Source organism: Trachurus japonicus, chromosome 4 (genome assembly GCF_045865225.1).
Source record: "Trachurus japonicus isolate A0001 chromosome 4, Traja_1.0".
NCBI lineage: Eukaryota > Metazoa > Chordata > Actinopteri > Carangiformes > Carangidae > Trachurus > Trachurus japonicus.
The window spans coordinates 11,244,722-11,264,446 of NC_140910.1; the positions used below are offsets into that span (position 1 = coordinate 11,244,722).

Sequence of the window (19,725 nt, forward strand, 5' to 3'; positions counted from 1 at the left end):
CTGCTGCAGGCAGACAGATTCCAGCAGTACCACAGCCAGTTCCCTGAAGCAGCACTGAACACCACCATGGAGGCTTATCCACTGCTGAAAACTGAACTGGCTCTCATCTACAGCAATGAGGAGTTCAAGAGCTGCAGTGGTGCTGTGGCTCTGTGCCAGCTCTTCATGGGGAACAGTCTTCAGGACACCTTCTCAGAGACTGTGGCTCTGCTGAAGATCCTCATCACAACTCTAATGACCACGGCTGAATCAGAGAGGTGCTTTTCAACACTGAAGAGAATCAAGACCTTCCTCAGGAACACGATGTCACAGGATCGTCTCAATGCCATGCTCTCTATGGAGAAGAATCTTGTCAAAACCATCCCCGACTTTATCCCACAGAGTCATTGAGAAATGTGCTTCTCTCTAGGATAGAAGGGCAAAATGTATGTACAAAAAGTAGAACACTACATGACATTATAGCTACTGTAATGTTGCTTTTGTTGTTTTCATTTATGTAAATACACTGGTGTGATACCTTAGTACATGTCTGCTTGCTTTTTGGTACAGTATAAGGTATGTCTATTTTGGATTTATAGCCCCCCCTGGAGAAAAATCCACCAGCCGCCACTGGTTACTGTACTGTAGCAAAAGCTAACTATCCCATTTTCAGCACAATGAACACATGCATTCAAAGCCACTGATTCTTATTAAGACTCTTCAATTATTAACACTATTTCCAGTCTTCACAGTCTCTAAACTAACTGGAGGCTTGTATAGACGATGATTTATGAACTTTTCACCCAGTTCTACATGTGTAATATAAAACTCACATTTAAAAATAATTGAAATAATATGCGACCAAACTTGGTTATTTCTAATCCAGTGAACCTACTGAATTTTGATGACACAAAATCAGGCACCCATATGAAGTCCATATGCAAACAAAAACCCAATGTAGTTTGAGCAATTACAATATATCAATCAACTATAATTGGAGTTTTGATCGGTGCTGCTATAAGACTGTGTAAGTTATCTCATTGCCTTTGAGTGGTGTCAGTCTTAATGATTATATGTTAAAATATATATATGTTTTTTTGTTTATTTTTTTTTTTTCCTATTGTCTCCAAACTCTACAATCATGTGGAAGTGGCATCAGCTGTGTGATCACGTGACCACTCTCTTTAAAGATGGCGACTCCTATTATTGTGTATGACCTGAGGAAGAGCAATAGCTCGAAACGTTGTCATAATTAAATTATATTTATAGGAGCCCTTGCAGTGTGCGAGCTTTTCTTCATTTTTTTCATGTATACCAAGTAACACAACACATTCTTCTGATTAACAGGCCTTTCCAGAACAGCATGGGACAGGAGCAGTGATTTTATGACGATGGATAAACCTTCCTGTTTGGGTAGAAAGTGCGATCAAAGAAAATCACACCCTGCACATATGTAACTGCTATATATTCAGCTGTGTTCTGCTGAAAATAGACTGTCAATGGGCAAAAAAAAAAGAAGAAATCTTATTCCACTTTATGTGGGCAGAGTTGATATATCCTCTGCCCTCATCAAAGTCCATCATGTCAGATGCTCCACAATCTATCAAAGGGTTTCTGAAATATTCAGTCCACTCTGGCTATCGGTGAGGGATTTTATAACTGATGCACCTCTGCTCGCTGCTGCACACCCAGTTTCAAACAACAGCTGTGGGCAGGGAGACAATGTCATGATCAAAGACTGTATTCTGGAGCCTGGTTGTATTACAAAATGAAAGCTGGAGATGTTTCGCTTTTACAGCACTGTCAGCACTGACACCGGAGACCCTTACCTCTCTTGAGAACAAAATATCCTCAGTCTGTCTCATAGCTTTGCACCTTTTACAGCCTATGCGATCGTCTTTGAGCTTAAAAGTTGCCTTGTCACCCAAATTGCCCCCACCCCCACAAAAAAAGGCAGGGAACCTCCTCCTCATCCCCTGGATTTTGCACAGCCTTGAAATGCACAAGTACTGACTGTTACAATAAACCGTAAAGAGGACAGTTCAGTGAAAAAGCTGGCTGTAAATGTGTCTGTCACGGTCCAGAGGGCCAGGAGCTGGATGCTGGCCAATCTCTTCAGCTATGAATCCAGGAATGTTTGGTGATAAGACAGTAGCACCACGAAACTCCAGTCTTACAGTCCTCTCACTGAATACCAATATCAACTAATATTTGCATTTATGGCCTGTTGCCTAAAATGAAATCCTTAATATGCAGAATGAAACAACGGACAGCACCACTGCCCCATGCACACTCCTGCCAAAAACATATATGAAAAAAACTTGGGCATTTAAAAAATGTATAATAAGGAATAATAATGTGTAGAGAGATACACATGTCGCAAATAATGTCCCAACTCTTCCGTTTCTCCTCAGTACTATAGAATTTTTCAACATCTTTCAGCTCTTTGTTGTTTTCCAGTAGTGTCAAAAGAGACACTGTGGCAGACAGCAATGCAACAGCCTTCACATTTCCTGCGTGTGTTTTTTGACAACGTGAGGGCGGTACTGTTTGGTACCTTACAATCATCACAAAAGCCACAAAACTTTTTTTTTTTATATTATATTCCCAAATGACTTCATGGAGAGAGAAAAAAACAAGCGACTAAATGTTCACCGTGATGTATTGTAAAGCAGCAAGTCAAAGTTATGTGTTAGAAAATGTCTAACAGTAATGTTAAATATACATGATTTGCAGTTAATGGGCTAAATCGTGCAAAACTACCATGTTGGTCCATTAATGGCAGGGTATCAATTTTTTATGGTATAGATTTATAACCAGCCAAACACTTCTATGAGTGGAATTCTTTATAAAAAAGGAAAAGCTTCAATGAGCCGCCTTGAAGCCAGTGATGGAGAGCAACACCACTACTACGTCTTTTAATGGAGCCAACTCTTTTTTTTTCTACAGTCAGTCAACAGCGCTCCTGTAGCCGTGTTATAAATCAACATAATGAGGCATAAATCAGCATTAATTAGCATATGGGTTGCAGGCACACAGTAAAAATACATAATGGCACATGACATATATTCTCCATTATCGACCTGCGCGCAGTAGCAGCAATCACCACCTCATCTCTCCCTCTGCCTCTCTTCGCCAGCTCATCATTATTGGCAATCAGCGTTGTGTGTGACTTCTACAAATCGCGAGCACCAGTGCAGCGAGCCAGACGGACGGTGCCTGCCACTGTGTGTAGCGCTGCATCGGACTCATCCACCAACACGCCAGTGACTCCAATGATGTAGAGGGCAGGAAAGTGATGACAGAAACAATCTGATAAATAGCGGAGTTGAACAAGTCAGCACTGCTCGCTGCCCTGTAAAAAATAGGCTTCAGGTGCTATCGATGGACTCCAATGAAACACAGAGAGGAGAAGGAAGTGAAACCAAGTGAAGAAAAGCCTGCTTCTTGTATTATAAAAGGTGCATTACATTCACAAACTTCAACTACCTAGTACAACTTCTTCCTAACACCTCTTTCTCCTGTGTGTACTTTTTTCTCTTTCTTCTCCTATCCTTTGTTGCTTCCCACTGCTCTCTTCACCCATTTCCCTCCTTATCTTCTCCCTCTCCCCGCTGAGTGCTCGGTCAATCCAGGGGGGCGTTTTAAGCATCGCCAGTGAACAAGGAAGCAGTTCTGTCGGCAACGCTCGGCTGCTGGACGGCAAACACACAGCCTGTCGAGGCCCAGCGGTGATCAGTCTGCTGAAGTGTCTCCAAGCGCCTCTCTCAGTCTGCCGCGCGGCATAATCAAGCCTCCCAACACAGCACGTCATCCCGGCCCCGCTGGCTTGGCTTTATCTGAAAAGACAGCGTGTGTAGATAGACCGGTGCAATTTGTACAATCGAGGGCCAGAAAAAAACGTGGATCCATTTCAGCCCAAAGGCCTGGTGTCCAGCTGTAGGGCCCCTCATTCATTTGGGTTTGGGAGGCAGTTGGTTCTATTCATCTATTCACTTCAGACTCTATAATTACCTTGTGCATATCATTTCACTCCTGCCCTCTTTTTCCACTTGTCATGCATCACACTTTCTCTGACATTCAGCATTTACTGCTACTACATTAAGCGTCTTGAGTTTCTGGAACCTCTACTATCAACCATAAAATGAGTTTCATTTGTGAATAATCACTGGTGCAAATATACTGTTGCCAATAAAGTTGGAATAAAATATTTTATCTTCTCATGAAATGATCCTGACGTGATTTATTCTTGATAAATAAAGTGTACATATATCTCCTCAAAGCTATATTGATCAATCTCTTCCAAATATCACTGTAGAAATTAAACCACAATTAACCTTTATACGGTGATAGGAAAAAGAGGAATGTGTCTGAAAACAAAATGTTTCCAACTTTAAGGTCAACAGTGTATAATACAGAACCTTATGTTTTAGAAGACAGCACTATACTTTATCTTTTCCCTAATAGAGACGTCTTGTCATTTGGTCAAAGTCATAGAAGTGCAGTCATTACCTACCATCCCAAACTGCATTAGTTTCCACAGAAAAAGGCAGGCATAATAATCACAGCTTCCTATGCATATTTTAGCATGGCAAAGCGAGCCCGGGGCTATATAAATCAGCTTCTTTTTCATGTTGATCTTTCTCGTGTCTTCGGGAGTCAAACGAAACAGAAGAGTAGCCGAGCTGCTGTTTTAATGCCTCCAGTATGGTAATGCCTTTGTTAAAGAACTGGTGATCGTGCTGTTACAGCCATGTATAATGTCAGATGTCATATGCATCTGTATGAATGTGCATGGATTTGAATGTTTGAACATCTGCTTAAATGAGTCGTTTATTCACAAATTGAGCAAAAAAGAAAAAAGAAAAAAAATTTCCTCTGATCTCTAAACACAGTTATGTAAAAATGTGTGAAGCGGAAGCAGAGGAGAAACACAGAAGTGTTGTGAACTAAGCAATTTTGTGTCAAACAGTTGTTTCGGGGTAAATTTGCAACCTTTTTGCTTTCTATCAGCCAGTTATATCTTTTTTATTCATGACACTTCCAATATAAGAGACCGTGCGTGCTCGCTTGCACCAGGATTGCACGTCATTGTTATTCAGCTCTTGTATCTTGCTCTGTAGTGTCATCTTTTTAACTGGAGAAATATTCAATCCTGAAAGTCAATGTGACTCCTATTGGTGCAAAAAAATATATCCTGTATTTCTCTTGTCGTCAGTAATATTAAGCCAACATTTTGCCAATCATGAACTAATTTGGCTATGGGCATGTTCCAAATGAAACTATCACTTTGTTATATATAGCCATTGAGCCGCTGCTATGCATCCTACAAATGTGCTCGTGCCAACACATGGAGAGAGCCTACTGGTAGTTTCTGAGTCTTTATTTAAATAATGGACTGAGCTGAGCAGCAGTGGTGTCCATATGGTCGCCTCCAGCTCTTCCTCCTCTAATGATCTCACTGGAGAATAAATATCAGGACTCAGACACTTGCAGGGAAGAGAGGCTCGCAGATAGAGCTGTGTACACTCCACTTTCTGGGGAGGGATTTATGCTGCTGTGGAGCTATGCAAGTTCAATCAGGAGGAAAAGAAGATGTAAACCACTTTACTGAAGCAGGAGAGGGCACCTTACAGTAAGAGGAGCCGCTCACTCCTCTACACATTTGTCCTTAACTGATAGAGTAGACTGGGCAAATATGTTCATCAGTTGAGACTCAGTAGGTGGCTGACATGCCTCTCTCTCCCACACACACATGCACACACAGACATGTACAGTCTCCATACACGTGCCATTGTGCATCTTCAGAACTGACATTTTCTTAAAGAGATGTTGTGTCCCCTCTTCCCCACCTCTACGCCATTTGTTAGCCTGACAGTTCCCCTCACACTTAACCTTTGAAACTTCCTGTGCTCGAGTCAGGTGTGTGATATACGAGGAGATCCGAGTGTACTGAGAATTATGTTTCTGTGACTGACACACTGGTGTTTTGAGAGGAGCTTGATGAATATTATGACTCTCTGCTTGGGGTATTAAATGTCATGTTGATAGCGTTATCACATTGTCTCTAGGTGACTGAATGTCACAGAGACGTACAGAAGCAATGCCGAGAAATCTCCCTACATTATTGTTAATCTGTTTCAACTAATAACAATGCCGATGCAAATGTGTGTGATTCAAAAGAAGAAAGCTTGAGCAGCTTTATTTACTTCTCTCATTCAGCTCAATCAGAGCTCAGCTCCAGGGAAATGACTGATTTATTGGTTATACAGCTTTCTGAGGAGTAAACACCTTCACACTTTGTGAGAGCGACCACAAGGATTTGGCTGCAACATTAACCTGGAACCACAAACACATCAAGATGTATTTGTAGCTGTACTCAGTTATCACTTTTCCAGGTACACCTACACAATCTACTGCACTCCAAACCAGCAGCCCTACCATACCATCTGTCTTCCTCTTAGGGATGCACATGATTAACTGTTTAACCGTTAACTGATAGCATTAGCTCCTTATGTCGTCAACTCATGGGGGCGTGTCGACACGTGCAGACTTCCACGTGCTTTCAGACATTTCCTAGCAAAAAGTTACACAGGAGGACTGACAGTAACCGATGTGCTGCGCAGTCCCCATGTAGGAAGATCAGACAACAATTGTAGCCTACACGGGCATAGATGTGCATTACCTGTAACAACAGGTGAAAAAAAATCTCTACTTCCTGTTTTAGGTGCATTGTCAGAAATGAGGTCTTATAACAAAGCAGTTGTGTGACATTGAACATGTATGAACATCAGATCTGATGTGTGACATCTGTATAGATACAAACAGCGTAATTAAAGTTATTATGGTTTCATTAATTAATCAGAGTAGACCTCAGGTCATCTTCACCGTTTACGAAGCCTTGGGGGGAAGCAGAAAGATCTATGCATGAAAACATACGTGGCTCTAGGCTAAATATCATTTATGTATATGAGGAGTGCATATGTGTTTGACAAAAGACAGAGCTGCTATTCGAATCCACAAGCATGAAGAGGATGTAGCTGGAAGTTATCCAACAATCCAAAAAGCAGACAGTTAAACACTCGGCAACCATTTTAGAAGCTCTGGGGCAGCTTGGCAACAAGCCATACTGTACTCATGTTTACGGTAAAGACTTTCTTGGACTATGTACTGTAAATTCAACAATAAAAGACTTTATTGACTTGGCTTCTAAAGGTTTCTCTGGCAGTCTCTTGCAACTGGACTTGTGTGAGGTTTTACCTCCTTCCTGCTGGCTAGTGAGCAGATCCAGACCTTTAACCTCCTGTGAGGTGATTAATAATGTTAGTGACTGGAATCTGTTTTTTTGTTTTTTGTGAAAACTGCTAAAAAAGCTCTGGGAAAATGGCAAAAAGAAAAAACTGAAGTGCACATGCCTTGTGGGTGAAGAAAATGACTGCATGGTGAAGAAAAACCTCTCTGACTGTACAAGAACATTCTCTAGGTCGTAGGCGTGCATGTTTTCGTCTCTCGTCAACTATCAATACAAGACTTTGTGAGCACAACCTCAAAGGACAGACTGCAGTTCACCAAAACATGCAGAACAAGTCTTACATTTCTGCAAAGAAGAAGAATCAAAATGTTGGGTAGAGAAGAATGTGGAGGGAAAAAAAGGAACAGCTCATGACCCGGTCCTAGTTCTGCAGCGGCTGGAGCATTAATGGCTCCAGTGGAAATGACACATAAGCATTTATTAATGATTTCACTGCAGAAGTAAGCAACAGGATGAATGCAGAGGTACAGAACACAGCACTCTGTATTCTAAAATAAAAAATCATTAAAAAAAATGATTAGTGGGCACATTCTGTCATTCACCAGGACACTGATCCTAAACATCTTTTCTAGGTGAAGAGGTGGAATATCCTCGACTGGCCAGGTGAGTCAGTCACCACAAATCTGACTAAAGGCAGAGAGGATCCACAACAAGTGACAGCAGACGGAGGCTGCAGTCTGCCACCCACTCACCTGAATGGAAAACTGCATGTCTAAATAAATCTAAACACCATGACAAATGTTTTGCTCTGTATTGTTACATTTGTGTCTCTTACATGAATGTTGTTCGTTCCAGATTTGAAAAAGTGCAACTTAGTTTTTATGATGCTGACTCTTACTGTGGTATCTGTCAATTCCAACTGAAAAACTATTCAAAGAAATAATTGAAAAGACATTTGGCACACATGATAAATAACAATGATAAATACATAATGGAGGAAAAACTCAAGGTCAAGAGCCTGACAAGAGAAAAGCATGGAGGAGAATGACAAAATACCATGTTTTTAGATAAAATATAAGATGGCGATAGGTGTGTTTCAGGCAGACCCTGATACACCAGGGTAGAGCACTTCATCAAACTGATGAAAATATCTGGTAAATTCAATATTGCCTTAAAGAAGTCCAGGTTATTGATCTGGCTATTGCACTTATACACCCAGAGGTATTAAAAGCATATGAAGGCTCTGCTGTAAGAAAATCTGTCATGGCCGACAGATTTCAGCACAGCATTTACAGTATATATCATATTACTCAACCCCATCTAAATGTAGATTATTTTATTTGGGTTTATGAGAGGGCTCAGAAAAGGGCAAGATGGACAAAGGGGTAAAAAAAAAGAGGGGAAATGATGCCTGAGGCCATCTGAGACGACTAAAAGGGTGAAAAAAATGCTTTTAGCTGAGAATATTAGACGGAGAGAAAAGAAATGCTGTGAAAGGAGAGAGAGGGTAGGTGGCAGGGGACTTGGGGCAGGGGCAAAGTAGATGGGGAGGGAGAGGTAAAAGGCAAATAGTTAGTTAGTCAGACAGAAGTGGCAGAAGGGAAACCACAATTCAGGTCCACTGGGACAAGTACTTTTTCTTTGTAGTGCTGTCCTGAAATAACCCCACTGTATGTTTATGCGTGTGTGTGTGTGTGTCTCCCTGACTTGTTAAACTCCAGACAACCTCCGCTTTCTGTCAGATCAACACAGCTTTAATCTCACATGCAGGGCCCCTCTCCTCACACTGTGTTTCACCTCATTTTAGCGTTGCGTATTCATCAGGAGAGTGGCCTGGTTTGTCAGGGCGAATTTAAATGAGGGAAAGAATATGTTATGTTTATATCACAATTTAAGTCCAGGTGCTTTTATCTGCCCTGGCGCACACACACACACACACACACACACACACACACACACAGTACGTAAGAACAATACTGAAGCCTTGAACAGGTGAAATGCCAGGACTGACTGCCAGACTTAAAAAATCATCTAAACCCCTATCTATGTTTCACATTAGTTTAGCCAAATCTGTCAGTTTACAAGTCACACACTCCATTATAAGTCAAGAAGGTGGTGGTTACTCTTGTAAAGCGTTCTGCTGTTACACAGGACATATGGAGTTTGCAGGGATAAAGTAGCCATATTGAACTCTTAAAACTCTATTTTAAAAATCCTCAGCTTTATCAGCTGTAGGCAACTAGCTTGCCTGCATGCAACAGCATACACATTCACAATTTCATGTTAAAAGACTGGGTCTAGTAAGCTGAACCAGGCAACGTCCCTCTCAGCAGTAGGGATGTGCACGGTTACCTGAGTACTCGAGTATCCGAGTAGGCAATCTGCTACTCGGTTATGAATTATTACCCAGTTGTCCTAGGATGAAAAAAAAAGTTTTCTCCTGCGATGCAGCCGCGGCATAAAGATGCACACATATGTCCCATATGTGCATCTTAAACTCCAGTCTCTACTCTTATTATCCACCTGATACTTTGTCTGACCACGCTGTGTGTCAGTAATGTGGACTGTCTGACGGACCTAGTGCATTTATGCCCCGACTGCGCTCTGTCCGTCAGACATGACGTCATTTTATTTTTTATTACAGTATTTGGTTACTCGAGTAAGACCATGTTAGGTTACTCGGTTAGAAAATTATTTGAAATGCCCATCCCTAGCAGGCAGAAGACATGGAAATAAAGATATAACATTGTTCTTGTATTACAGTGTTAGTGCTAAGCTTACACATTCAAACAAGTAAGACAGATGAAGAATCGGTGTTCTTTGTTTTTACACTTTTACAATTGCAAGAGAAAAGTGTTAGGTCAAGAGTAACAATAATAACCAGATGTATTTCTAAAATATTTCGTGCATTTTCTCCTTAAAGTTTCTGTATTTTGTGCTAAAGCACAGAGGATAAAGAGAGGAAGTACACATCAACCAAGCACGACACAACTCGTCAAGGCCAGGAGGTCATTTACTTTAACAAAATATCCTTCTATTAATAGACAAATTGGCTGTTGGGTGCTTCTTTATGCAATCCAGCTTATTAGAGCTGATACAGAAAGCAAATTCAGCTCATTAGAGTTGCTGTGGATGCTAACATCATCATATACAGACACTGGCAGCAAGTCTATCGACAAGTTGCCAGAAGTCCATTAGTCTTGCACAACCAGAGTAACAGTTTTTTTTTTGTTTGTTTTTTTTTATTGGCAGGGGAAACTTGCATATAGCTGAAGCCCTGCTCTACCGTCACTTTGTGTCTTATTATTAAAAGAGTTGGTGAAGCAGCTGATTGGTGCCACTGGAAATCAGCTCCTGGAAATTGCCATTACACAGCAGCAAGGCAGTGTAGTCTTTGGCAGACTGCTGCTGTTCTGCACAGAGCCGGATCAGACAGTGAAAGTTCAGAGGAAGGCTTCCCGAGGAACGACTTGAAAGCCACTATGACTGTCTCACACCGAACACACGCACGCGCACACAAAAAAATAGATATATAGATATATGTACAAGTCTGTTCACGGCAGTGCTGTAAAAAATACTGTCATTGTTTCTTGAAGTATAATCTGATTCTAAAAAAAATATATGGAAGCTAAAAAAAAAAAACATGATTCAAGTGGCTTCTTCTGTCTGGTCTTTTTGTGGTGGGAAAAATGTCCGTCTGAGCCACAACTGTTGTGACCGTAGACGCTGTCACACACACCACTTTTATGGTGCTTTGCCATACAGGTTTGTTATGTTACAGTTTGTCATGTGTCACGTGTATTCCTGGAGTGTAATTAAATGTGTCAGCAATCCTCCATATGATTGACTCTACCCACCACAGGGGCTCATGTCTGGGCTGCATCATTACCTGACTGAGAATAAAAATCACATTAAGACTTAACTGAGTTTAAATTCATAATGGGCTCCGCTGCAGGAGGATATTAAACAAGTTGCATTTTCTTGGAGCCAGGGAGGGTTAGCATACAACATTCACCAAACTTGGTTTGAGTTTGAGAAACAAATTATGGATCTGCTTCGCAAAATGTCCTTGGCCAGGCTTTGGAGAGTACAAGTACAAGATCAGAATATAGGGTTGACTTCCTTTCATCATTAGTCGACCTTTTGACGGGGATTTATTCAACTAATTGAGAGCAGTGACCTCACAAACTCCCTCTGTGTTTCTTTCTGTCCTCATATCGTGTTACCTCTGCTCAGTATATGTATCTTATTTATTCAACTGCACATTGATGGGCTGCATTTAAAATTGTGACTGAATTCTCTTTGAAGATGCCCTCTCATACACCATGCACTGGTCTGTTTGATGCTGGCAGAGGAAGACAATTAAGGAGGTATTAAACTAGGTTTCACTCGTCTTTACTCTTCTCTCACTCTATAGCTGCTGTTCATTATTCTCTCTCTAGCATACACACACACACACACACACCACCACACACACACCACCACCACCACCACTTCATCATTCAGATCAATTCAACACAAAGTGCTAAAATAGTGTCTGGCATCATAATGTGGAAGTAGTGATATGTGATTATGCTGTCTACAAACATTTGGCTCCTGTCAAAATATTCAGTATATGCATTTCTGAGCAAGTCTGCAGCAGGCTGACACAGAGTATCAGGGGCCATGTCACAACTAATGTTTGCTTGGATACACAACCACTGATCTCAACAACTTGATATGCATGCATCTGAGCTACAGAAGATACACTGCAGCGCGTACACCCACCACATCAAACTGCATATATACATCTGTGATCAAACTCCTGAAACCCAAGTGCTTTAATACATCATATTTTCTAACACACATCTGCCATAGTGTCAGGCCCTTGTGCACATAAAGAATAAAAGAAAAGCAAAGAGAAGCTGGGCTGGGAGGTTAAAAAAGAAAGAAGAAAAAACTGTTCTCATTGCATTTGGGTGGATTTCTTACTGTGTGATAATATTCACAATAGCATAATCATTAATACTGTTTATGCCAGATGTCACATGACTTCACTTTATCCTTTACTCACTTAAGAGGAGCCAGCTGGCAGGTTGGTGGGTTTGTTTTCACAATACTTCATTACCCGTAACTAAAGTAGGCTAGGTGCTGACTGCTTTTGAGTCGCGTTTTTGTTTAAATATCCAATGTATAGTGCTAAAGTGGGCAAATTTAAAATCTTTGTGTTTTGCTGTTATGTGGCCAATATTGGATTGATTGATTGAACATTTTATTCTAACCATGAAGAGAAATACAACAACTCAACAGATAAGCAACAACAACAAAGAAAGAAAGCTCAACACAATTCAGTCAAGACTCGTTGAGTTTTATGTTTGGACATTGTTTTGGCTACTCACCCACCCCACAAAATGAAATGCAGAATCATATTTGTAAAAAATTCTGTTAATTTTGAAGTTATATTTCCCTCTTATTTGCTAAACCCCTTCTCTATTCCTAAACAATGCCTCTATGTTTTTGTGGTAGAAGGTTATTATGAGCTTTGTACATGATTTGTGCTGTTTGGTATTTCACCATGCCTATAATTTTTAATAATTTTGACTGCAGAAAGAGTGAGTGAGTGTGATCCAGATAACCAACATTATGGATGATCTCATCTGTATAGCCCTTTTTTGAAGAATAGTTAGTCCCTTGTTTGAACTCATGCAGTTATTGCCCCCACATCTCAACAAAGAAATATGGTAAAACTATGGAACAGTGGGATCCAGAGTGATTTGTGATCTAGTATCTGTTTTCTTTGTTTAAATCTGAAATGCTTCTTGATAGTTCGGTTTCAATATGTTTTGTGTGGCTTCCAACTGATTTTCTCACCATTTATTATCCGAAGAAATGTATTTTCTATCAATTTATATTCATTTTGCCATTTCCAAATACCATGATTGTTGTTTTATTTAGGTTTAATGATAATTTGTTTTGGTCAAACCACATTTTCAATTTATTCATTTCTTTAATGATTTCCGCCAGCAGATCTTTCAAATTGTCCCAAATGCAGAAAATAACCTTTACAAAATTCAAATATTTGCTAAACGGGGTATGTTCTTTGCATGTTTAATCTTGTAGCTACTCTTTTGTACTGTGCATATTCTCCAAAAAATTTGTATTAGTCAAGCACAATTTAAAAAGTTTTGTGCATACTGAATGGTTCGACACAGCTTATTTTTCCGACGACAACTCACAGCTGCGTTATAGTGTGCACTCCCTGTAGGGGAGAAAGAAATAGAGAGGTGAGCAACAAAGAAAGCCTCCAATTGGCTTTCCTGTGCTCTCCTTAACCCCTGCTGCTACAGAAATAGCCCTGCAGCCCAGCGAATCTCATAACAGGCACGAGAATCAATACCAAAAATGTTTTACGGTGCTATGGAAGATTGTTTCTTTGAATGACATTAGGGTTAATCAACTTTATAAATGAACTGCGCCTTCTAGTCTAGTGTTGAAGAGATTAGTTAATTAATTGATTAGTAAATTTCCAGAAAATAAACAACCAGCAATTCATTTGTCGAGCAAAAATGGCAGAGCACTGTCTAGGTTGAACAAACAATAGATTTCAAGGCATCTCTCTGAGCTCTGAGATGGGCATTTTACACATTTTTTCAACATTTTATGGTCATAATGACTTGTTTGTTTAGCTCATTGTGAAAACAGCTGTTAGTTTGAAGCCAAATTCTGGACTACACAAGAAACAATACTACATTAGACTGCACCCACTTGGGCAGGGGATGACGCATTTGGACCAAACAGAAATGAACAAGTTTGAGCTGAGCTGAGCTGAGCTAAATGAACCTGAATACAAATGAGCATATGGATAAGGAACATGAGCATGAAATGCAGTTTAAGGAAGAGGTACCTCAAGCCTTTCAGTCTGGCTGTGGACTATGCCATCTACCTTTGCCTGCATTTCGTGCCAGGTCTCTACTGTCACTATCTAATAAAGGCTTTTTTTTTTTTTTAAGTAGCTGTAGTAATAAAAGTCCACCAATCTGCATATTGACATAGACACTGCTGCATGTTGACACTGCTTTAGATTGCCACATTCATCAATCTTCTATTCAATCCTGCCCTCTGTAATGACACTGATTAGGTTAAAGCTCTTCATTTTTTATGATAATCAATAATATTTTATTTTTTATTTAACCTTTATTTAACCAGGCGAAATCAATTAAGAACATGTTCTTATTTACAATATCACCTTCAATAAGAACTTTCAAGCAACAGTGGAGCAAATATGAGCTTCAAAACTGCTCTTAAAAAACGTTTGACTGATGTCCCAGAGGCTACATCCATCTTTACACAGTCTATTGTATAAACAAGTGCCGTTTTAAATCAGCCTGCATCCTAGGACGAGCCAGAGTACAGACTGGGATGGATAGCTGTTAAATGTAATATGTACTACGTCTCAGTTAAGTGAGCTCCATTGAGGTTACTGGCCCTCATAAGGTTTTAACAGGTTGTACATGAGCAGTGGGAAATGGTCTGGAGATGAGCTGATGTGGAGATAAGGTACATGAGCCAAAAAGAACAAAGGAAAAGAGCCATTACTTTCTTCTAAGCTCCAATTACTGGACAACGTCCATTGAACATCAACATAATAAAATGACTGCAGTTAGGTTGTTAGTGATTTTATGACATTTTTGGTGCACAAGTACAGCGTGAGAGACACATGAGACGGGCAGAAAATGACAGGGATCTGGTTTGGGGCTCCATGAGGAACATGTGCATGTGACACATTGCAGCTTTTCCTGCGCCACGGTCTCACTGTTACCATCATCTCCGTTTCAAACCTCTTTCTGTTTGCAGCAAGTCCATTCATGTGGTGAGCTGGTTTTAATATTAAAACATATTCATAAATGTGCTTCTCTCTGAACTGGAGCATGAGGCTCAGTCACTGGAGAGATCAATCTGCAAATCCAATTTCTCTCTATAATCTTATTCACTAGTAAAGGACATGGAGTGCTGGAGTTCCACATCCATCTGTAATGTCTTCACCTGTCTGTGGACCAAGCACATTCTTCACTACTTCCTCTAGATGTGAACTACATAAAGTTATTTCTTTTTCTATCAGTTTACCCACCATCCCCGTCCACCATCTGGTAAATGGGCCGTGGCTGGCAAATATAGCAGTTTATTTTCATTTTACTGAGTTGGGAACTTATTTCTACAGATAGAGAGAAAATCATATTTCACCAGCAGATCTCAGTCCTGCTTGACATTGATGTATTACTTTGGTCTCAAGCATTTCCATTCACTCCTCAAATAATTGCATTTAGATTCCAGCACCTGCATACTGGAAGAAATATCTGAAATGTAAACAAACCAGAAATACAATTATCCAGTTTTGAAAATGCGCTGGAGGGGGCTCATTTAGATAATATTGTCTGAGACAATAACATCAGAGGGGAACCTTCAGGGCCTTCTAGGCCTTCAGAGAAGGCCTTAAAAATTCTAAACCAAAAAATATGAGTATTAAATAATATGTGTATATATATATATATTTTAAAACGATTTAATTTAATTTAATACAATACATTTTCTCTCATCTATGTTCTAAAGTTAAGTTTACTGTCAAGTTCACATCAGCAATGAAAGGGTTACTGTCCTGAAACGTGTTATCCAATCAGAATCGTCCATCTCTATCGTAGCCCGGTTAGCTAGCTCCTTGATTGGTTAGGACTTCACGAATCTCGGGGAAGGCCAAGCCATGTGTTTTGGTTTGGAGAGTGATGGGAAAATTGACCAATCACGGTTTGATTTTAAGTGGGCGGGACAAAAACAATAGATCGTAGGCCTTCGTGAAGTCCGAACTGGGGCAGAGTGGTGAGAGCGGTTGAGAGACAGTTAAATGGCGGACGAGAGCGACGTTGTGGCTAGCTTGATAGCATCGCCTTTTTCAAGGCGGTGCTTCACAGAAAAACTTGAAATAATAAAAAACGGAAGACCAACTCCAGAACTGGAATTAAAAGAAAAAGTTAAAAAAGTGGAAAGGCATTTCAAGACCGAAAATTATCAGCGGTATCCATGGATGACGGGCTGTAAGAAAACAAACAGGCTGTACTGCTGGAGTTGTTTACTTTTTACCAGTGACAAGTCATCCACCTGGGTCAGCGGCGGATTTGTCAGCCTTACAAATCTGACCAAGTCAGCCCACCGGCATCAAGATTCTGCGGCACACCTGCAAGCGACGGTCAGTTTGAAAACTTTGGGGACACAAGAGTTGATCTTCAGCTAGATGAGCAGCGCCGCAATCATACTACAGCCCACAACAACAAGGTCAGGCAGAACAGAGAGATCCTGAAACGTCTCATCAATGTCGTCACATTTCTTGGAAAGCAAGAGCTGGCATTTCGAGGACATGATGAAAGTAAAGATTCCACAAACAAGGGGAACTACTTGGAGTTACTGGAGTTTTTGGCGGAGTATGACAGCCCTCTGCGCTGCCACCTGGAGTCGGCCACTGTTTTCATCGGCACCTCCAGCAAAATTCAGAATGACTTGATCCAGTCGGTGGCGGATGTAATGACCGAGGCAATGAGGGAGGAGGTGAGAAATACGCCTTTTGTCTCTGTTATGGTGGACGAGACAACTGACGTAAGTAACACCGCTCAGATGTCGTATGTCCTGCGTTACACCACTGACGGCAGTGTGAAGGAGCGCTTTTTCCAGTTCGGTGATGTCAGTGGTGATAAGCGTGCAAACGCCATATCTGGACAAGTTTTGGAGTTTCTGGAGGACTGTGCCTGCACCAACAAGGTAATTGCCCAGTGTTACGACGGAGCTGCAGTCATGGCCTCTGGACTGAATGGGGTCCAAGCTAAAATAAAGGAAAAAATACCACAAGCTCTCTTCGTTCACTGTTATGCGCACTCTCTGAACCTCGTCATGTCTCAAAGTGCTGCTAAAATCAAAGAGTGCAAAATTTTTTTCTCACACCTCAGTGGCCTCGCAGCCTTTTTCTCAAAGTCAGCCAAACGCACGAAACTCCTGGATGAAATATGCCAGCGGAGACTGCCCAGAGTGACCCCAACACGGTGGAACTTTTCATCACGTTTGGTTTGCACTGTGTATGAGCGGAGAGAAGAACTCCTGGAGCTCTTTGAATTCATTGTGGACAACCACAATGATTTTGATGATGATGCTGTGCACAGCGCTGATGGATACATCGCACTGCTGACGGGCTTCGAGTTCTGCTTTCTCCTCGCCACCTTCAACTCAGTGTTTGCCTACTCCGACGTGCTCTTTGGGATCTTGCAGAATAAGGAGTGTGACATGCAGTTCTGTTTGTCCAGCATTGATGACTTTTGCAGCACCACAGAGAGAGAAAAGGCCAAATTTGACTCCATCTATGAGGACACGGTGCGCGAAGCCGGGGCTCCCAGCGGGCGCAGGGCACGGAGAGTTGGAGACGTGCGCACAGCGTACCAGCAGCTGCACAGTGAAATCCTGGACAACATTCTCAGTCAGCTGAGAAACAGGTTCAAGGATCATGAAAAGCTGATGTTCCTTGCCCTTCTCGACCCCAAGAAGTTTGCCTCATACAGAGAAAGCTTCCCCAGCTCTGAGTTTCAGAGCCTCGCTGAAAACTACGGGCTGCACTTTGACCTCCCCAGGCTCAAGACTGAACTGACAGTCATGTACAACATGGCAAACTTTGAGGGAAGGAGCCCATCAGACCTGCTGCACTTTCTGACACTGAAAGAGCTGACTGAGAGCATGCCGCAGCTGTATCACCTCACCTGCCTGGTGCTGACCATCCCCGTGTCCACTTCCTCCGTGGAGCGGTCTTTCTCGGCACTGAAGCGCATCAAGACGCACGCCAGAAACAGCACTGGACATGATCGCCTGGGAGCTTTGGCACTGATGTCCATAGAGAAAGGGCTTCTCTTGGAGCTCAAGTCAAAGGACAAACTTTACGACGCTGCCATCGCCCACTTCACAAAGAAAGACAGACGAATGGATTTCGTTTTCATGTAAGGTAGGCGGCTGCCTATGTTACAAATCACCTTGATTATTATTTCAAGTGATTAATTCGAGCCAAGTGGACATGCAGTAATTTGTATTTATTGCGGAGGTTGTTTCAGAACATTTCCAGCGCAAATTGCCTTTAATTCAATGTGTACATTTATCAGAAGTGTGGTTGGATTTTTGTTTTTAGAGGATTTTTATTCCCCCCATTTTATTCACTGTACATAATTAAGTCGTAGCGGAACCTATATGGAAACTGTGACTTTCATTTTTATTTTTGATTTGCCATGCGTAATTGCGCATGGAGAGGTATTTGCACTTCATTGCAAATTTAAAAGAAGTCTTTATTTTACCAGCTTTGTGTAACTTTTGCTATATTGTGCATTTCAAATTGTATTGTAGTTTGAGTCTGCTCATGAATTTATTTGTCAAGTGTGTATGGTTCGTTGTGCGCCGTGATTTCATAGCGCTGTCCATGGTGATGAAATGAGCGTCAGTGTCAGCAGTGTCACGGGGTAACATTCTGGGTGACCTCATTTTATTACAGATTTTGGCATTAGAGTATGTTTATTTAATGTAGCCTAAAAGGTCTATGTTTATGAAGTTAATGTTGGGAATGTTTCTTGTTGCAGAATGTTTTTGATGGTCTAATTGTTTACATCCTTATCATCGTTAATTAAATGATTGCAATTGTTAAACGCTTTCAATTTATCATACTGTGTCTTTTTTTCGCTATGATTTATTTTCTCTGCATTGCTCCGACCAAAATAATCCGTATATTCCGACCAGGGCTCTGGGTCAGCTTGGAAAGGTTTATTTATTATCATTATAGCAGCAAAACAAGTGAATGCCAATAAGTTCTCAAGTCAGCTGACCAATCTGCAGGAGACAGCACCGGAGGACAATGATGTACACAAACAGGAAAGCCTGTGGCAAAAAAGAAAAGAAAGAGGCAGAGCCGGTAGCAGCGCATTGTAATGCACCCGGCCGCGATCAGCACCAGGTTCTCTCTCTCTCTCTCTCTCTCTCTCTATCTCTCTCTCTCTCTCTCTCTGACACGCTGTCATTCATTCATATTTCAGCGCTGACAGAGCGGACAACGCTGGCTCTTCGTCGTATTTGACTCCGTACAGCAACAATATAATGATAATAATCATAAGTGTGCCCCCAGACCCCCCTAGTGGTTCAGTTTGCAAGCATGGTGTGTGTTTTATAGACAGTGCGTCTGGCACGCGTGTGCCAGACGCGTGCCAGACGCACAGAGGCATGCGTAAAACAGCAATTTTGACCCTCATGCTGTTTAGTTAATTTTTTTTAAAGTTAATCTTCGTTTCTGTTGGATTTTTGTGCGTATTATGGAGCCGTTTTGGTCCATGTTTGTAAGTCTTTTCCCCCACATGATTATATTTTCATAAGTTGCAACAAACGGGGTCGGAGTGTGTGATTAAAAAGCACCACGGTCTGCTTCCCGTTCACGCATCGCCTCCTTCAGATGCCGA

General features: G+C 41.3%; 2 protein-coding genes across 2 annotated transcripts in view; one reads left to right on the forward strand and one right to left on the reverse strand.

Annotated features, from left to right (window-relative positions):
- Nucleotides 1-19,725, reverse strand: part of ncanb (neurocan b) — a 204,089-nt gene that overhangs the window by 172,631 nt on the left and 11,733 nt on the right. The window lies entirely within an intron of this gene.
- LOC146988497 (zinc finger MYM-type protein 1-like) lies at nt 16,283-18,235 on the forward strand. Its single transcript, XM_085775324.1, has 2 exons — nt 16,283-16,296; nt 16,423-18,235. The coding sequence occupies exons 1-2, from the start codon at nt 16,283-16,285 to the stop codon at nt 18,233-18,235; spliced, it is 1,827 nt and encodes a 608-aa protein (XP_085631450.1).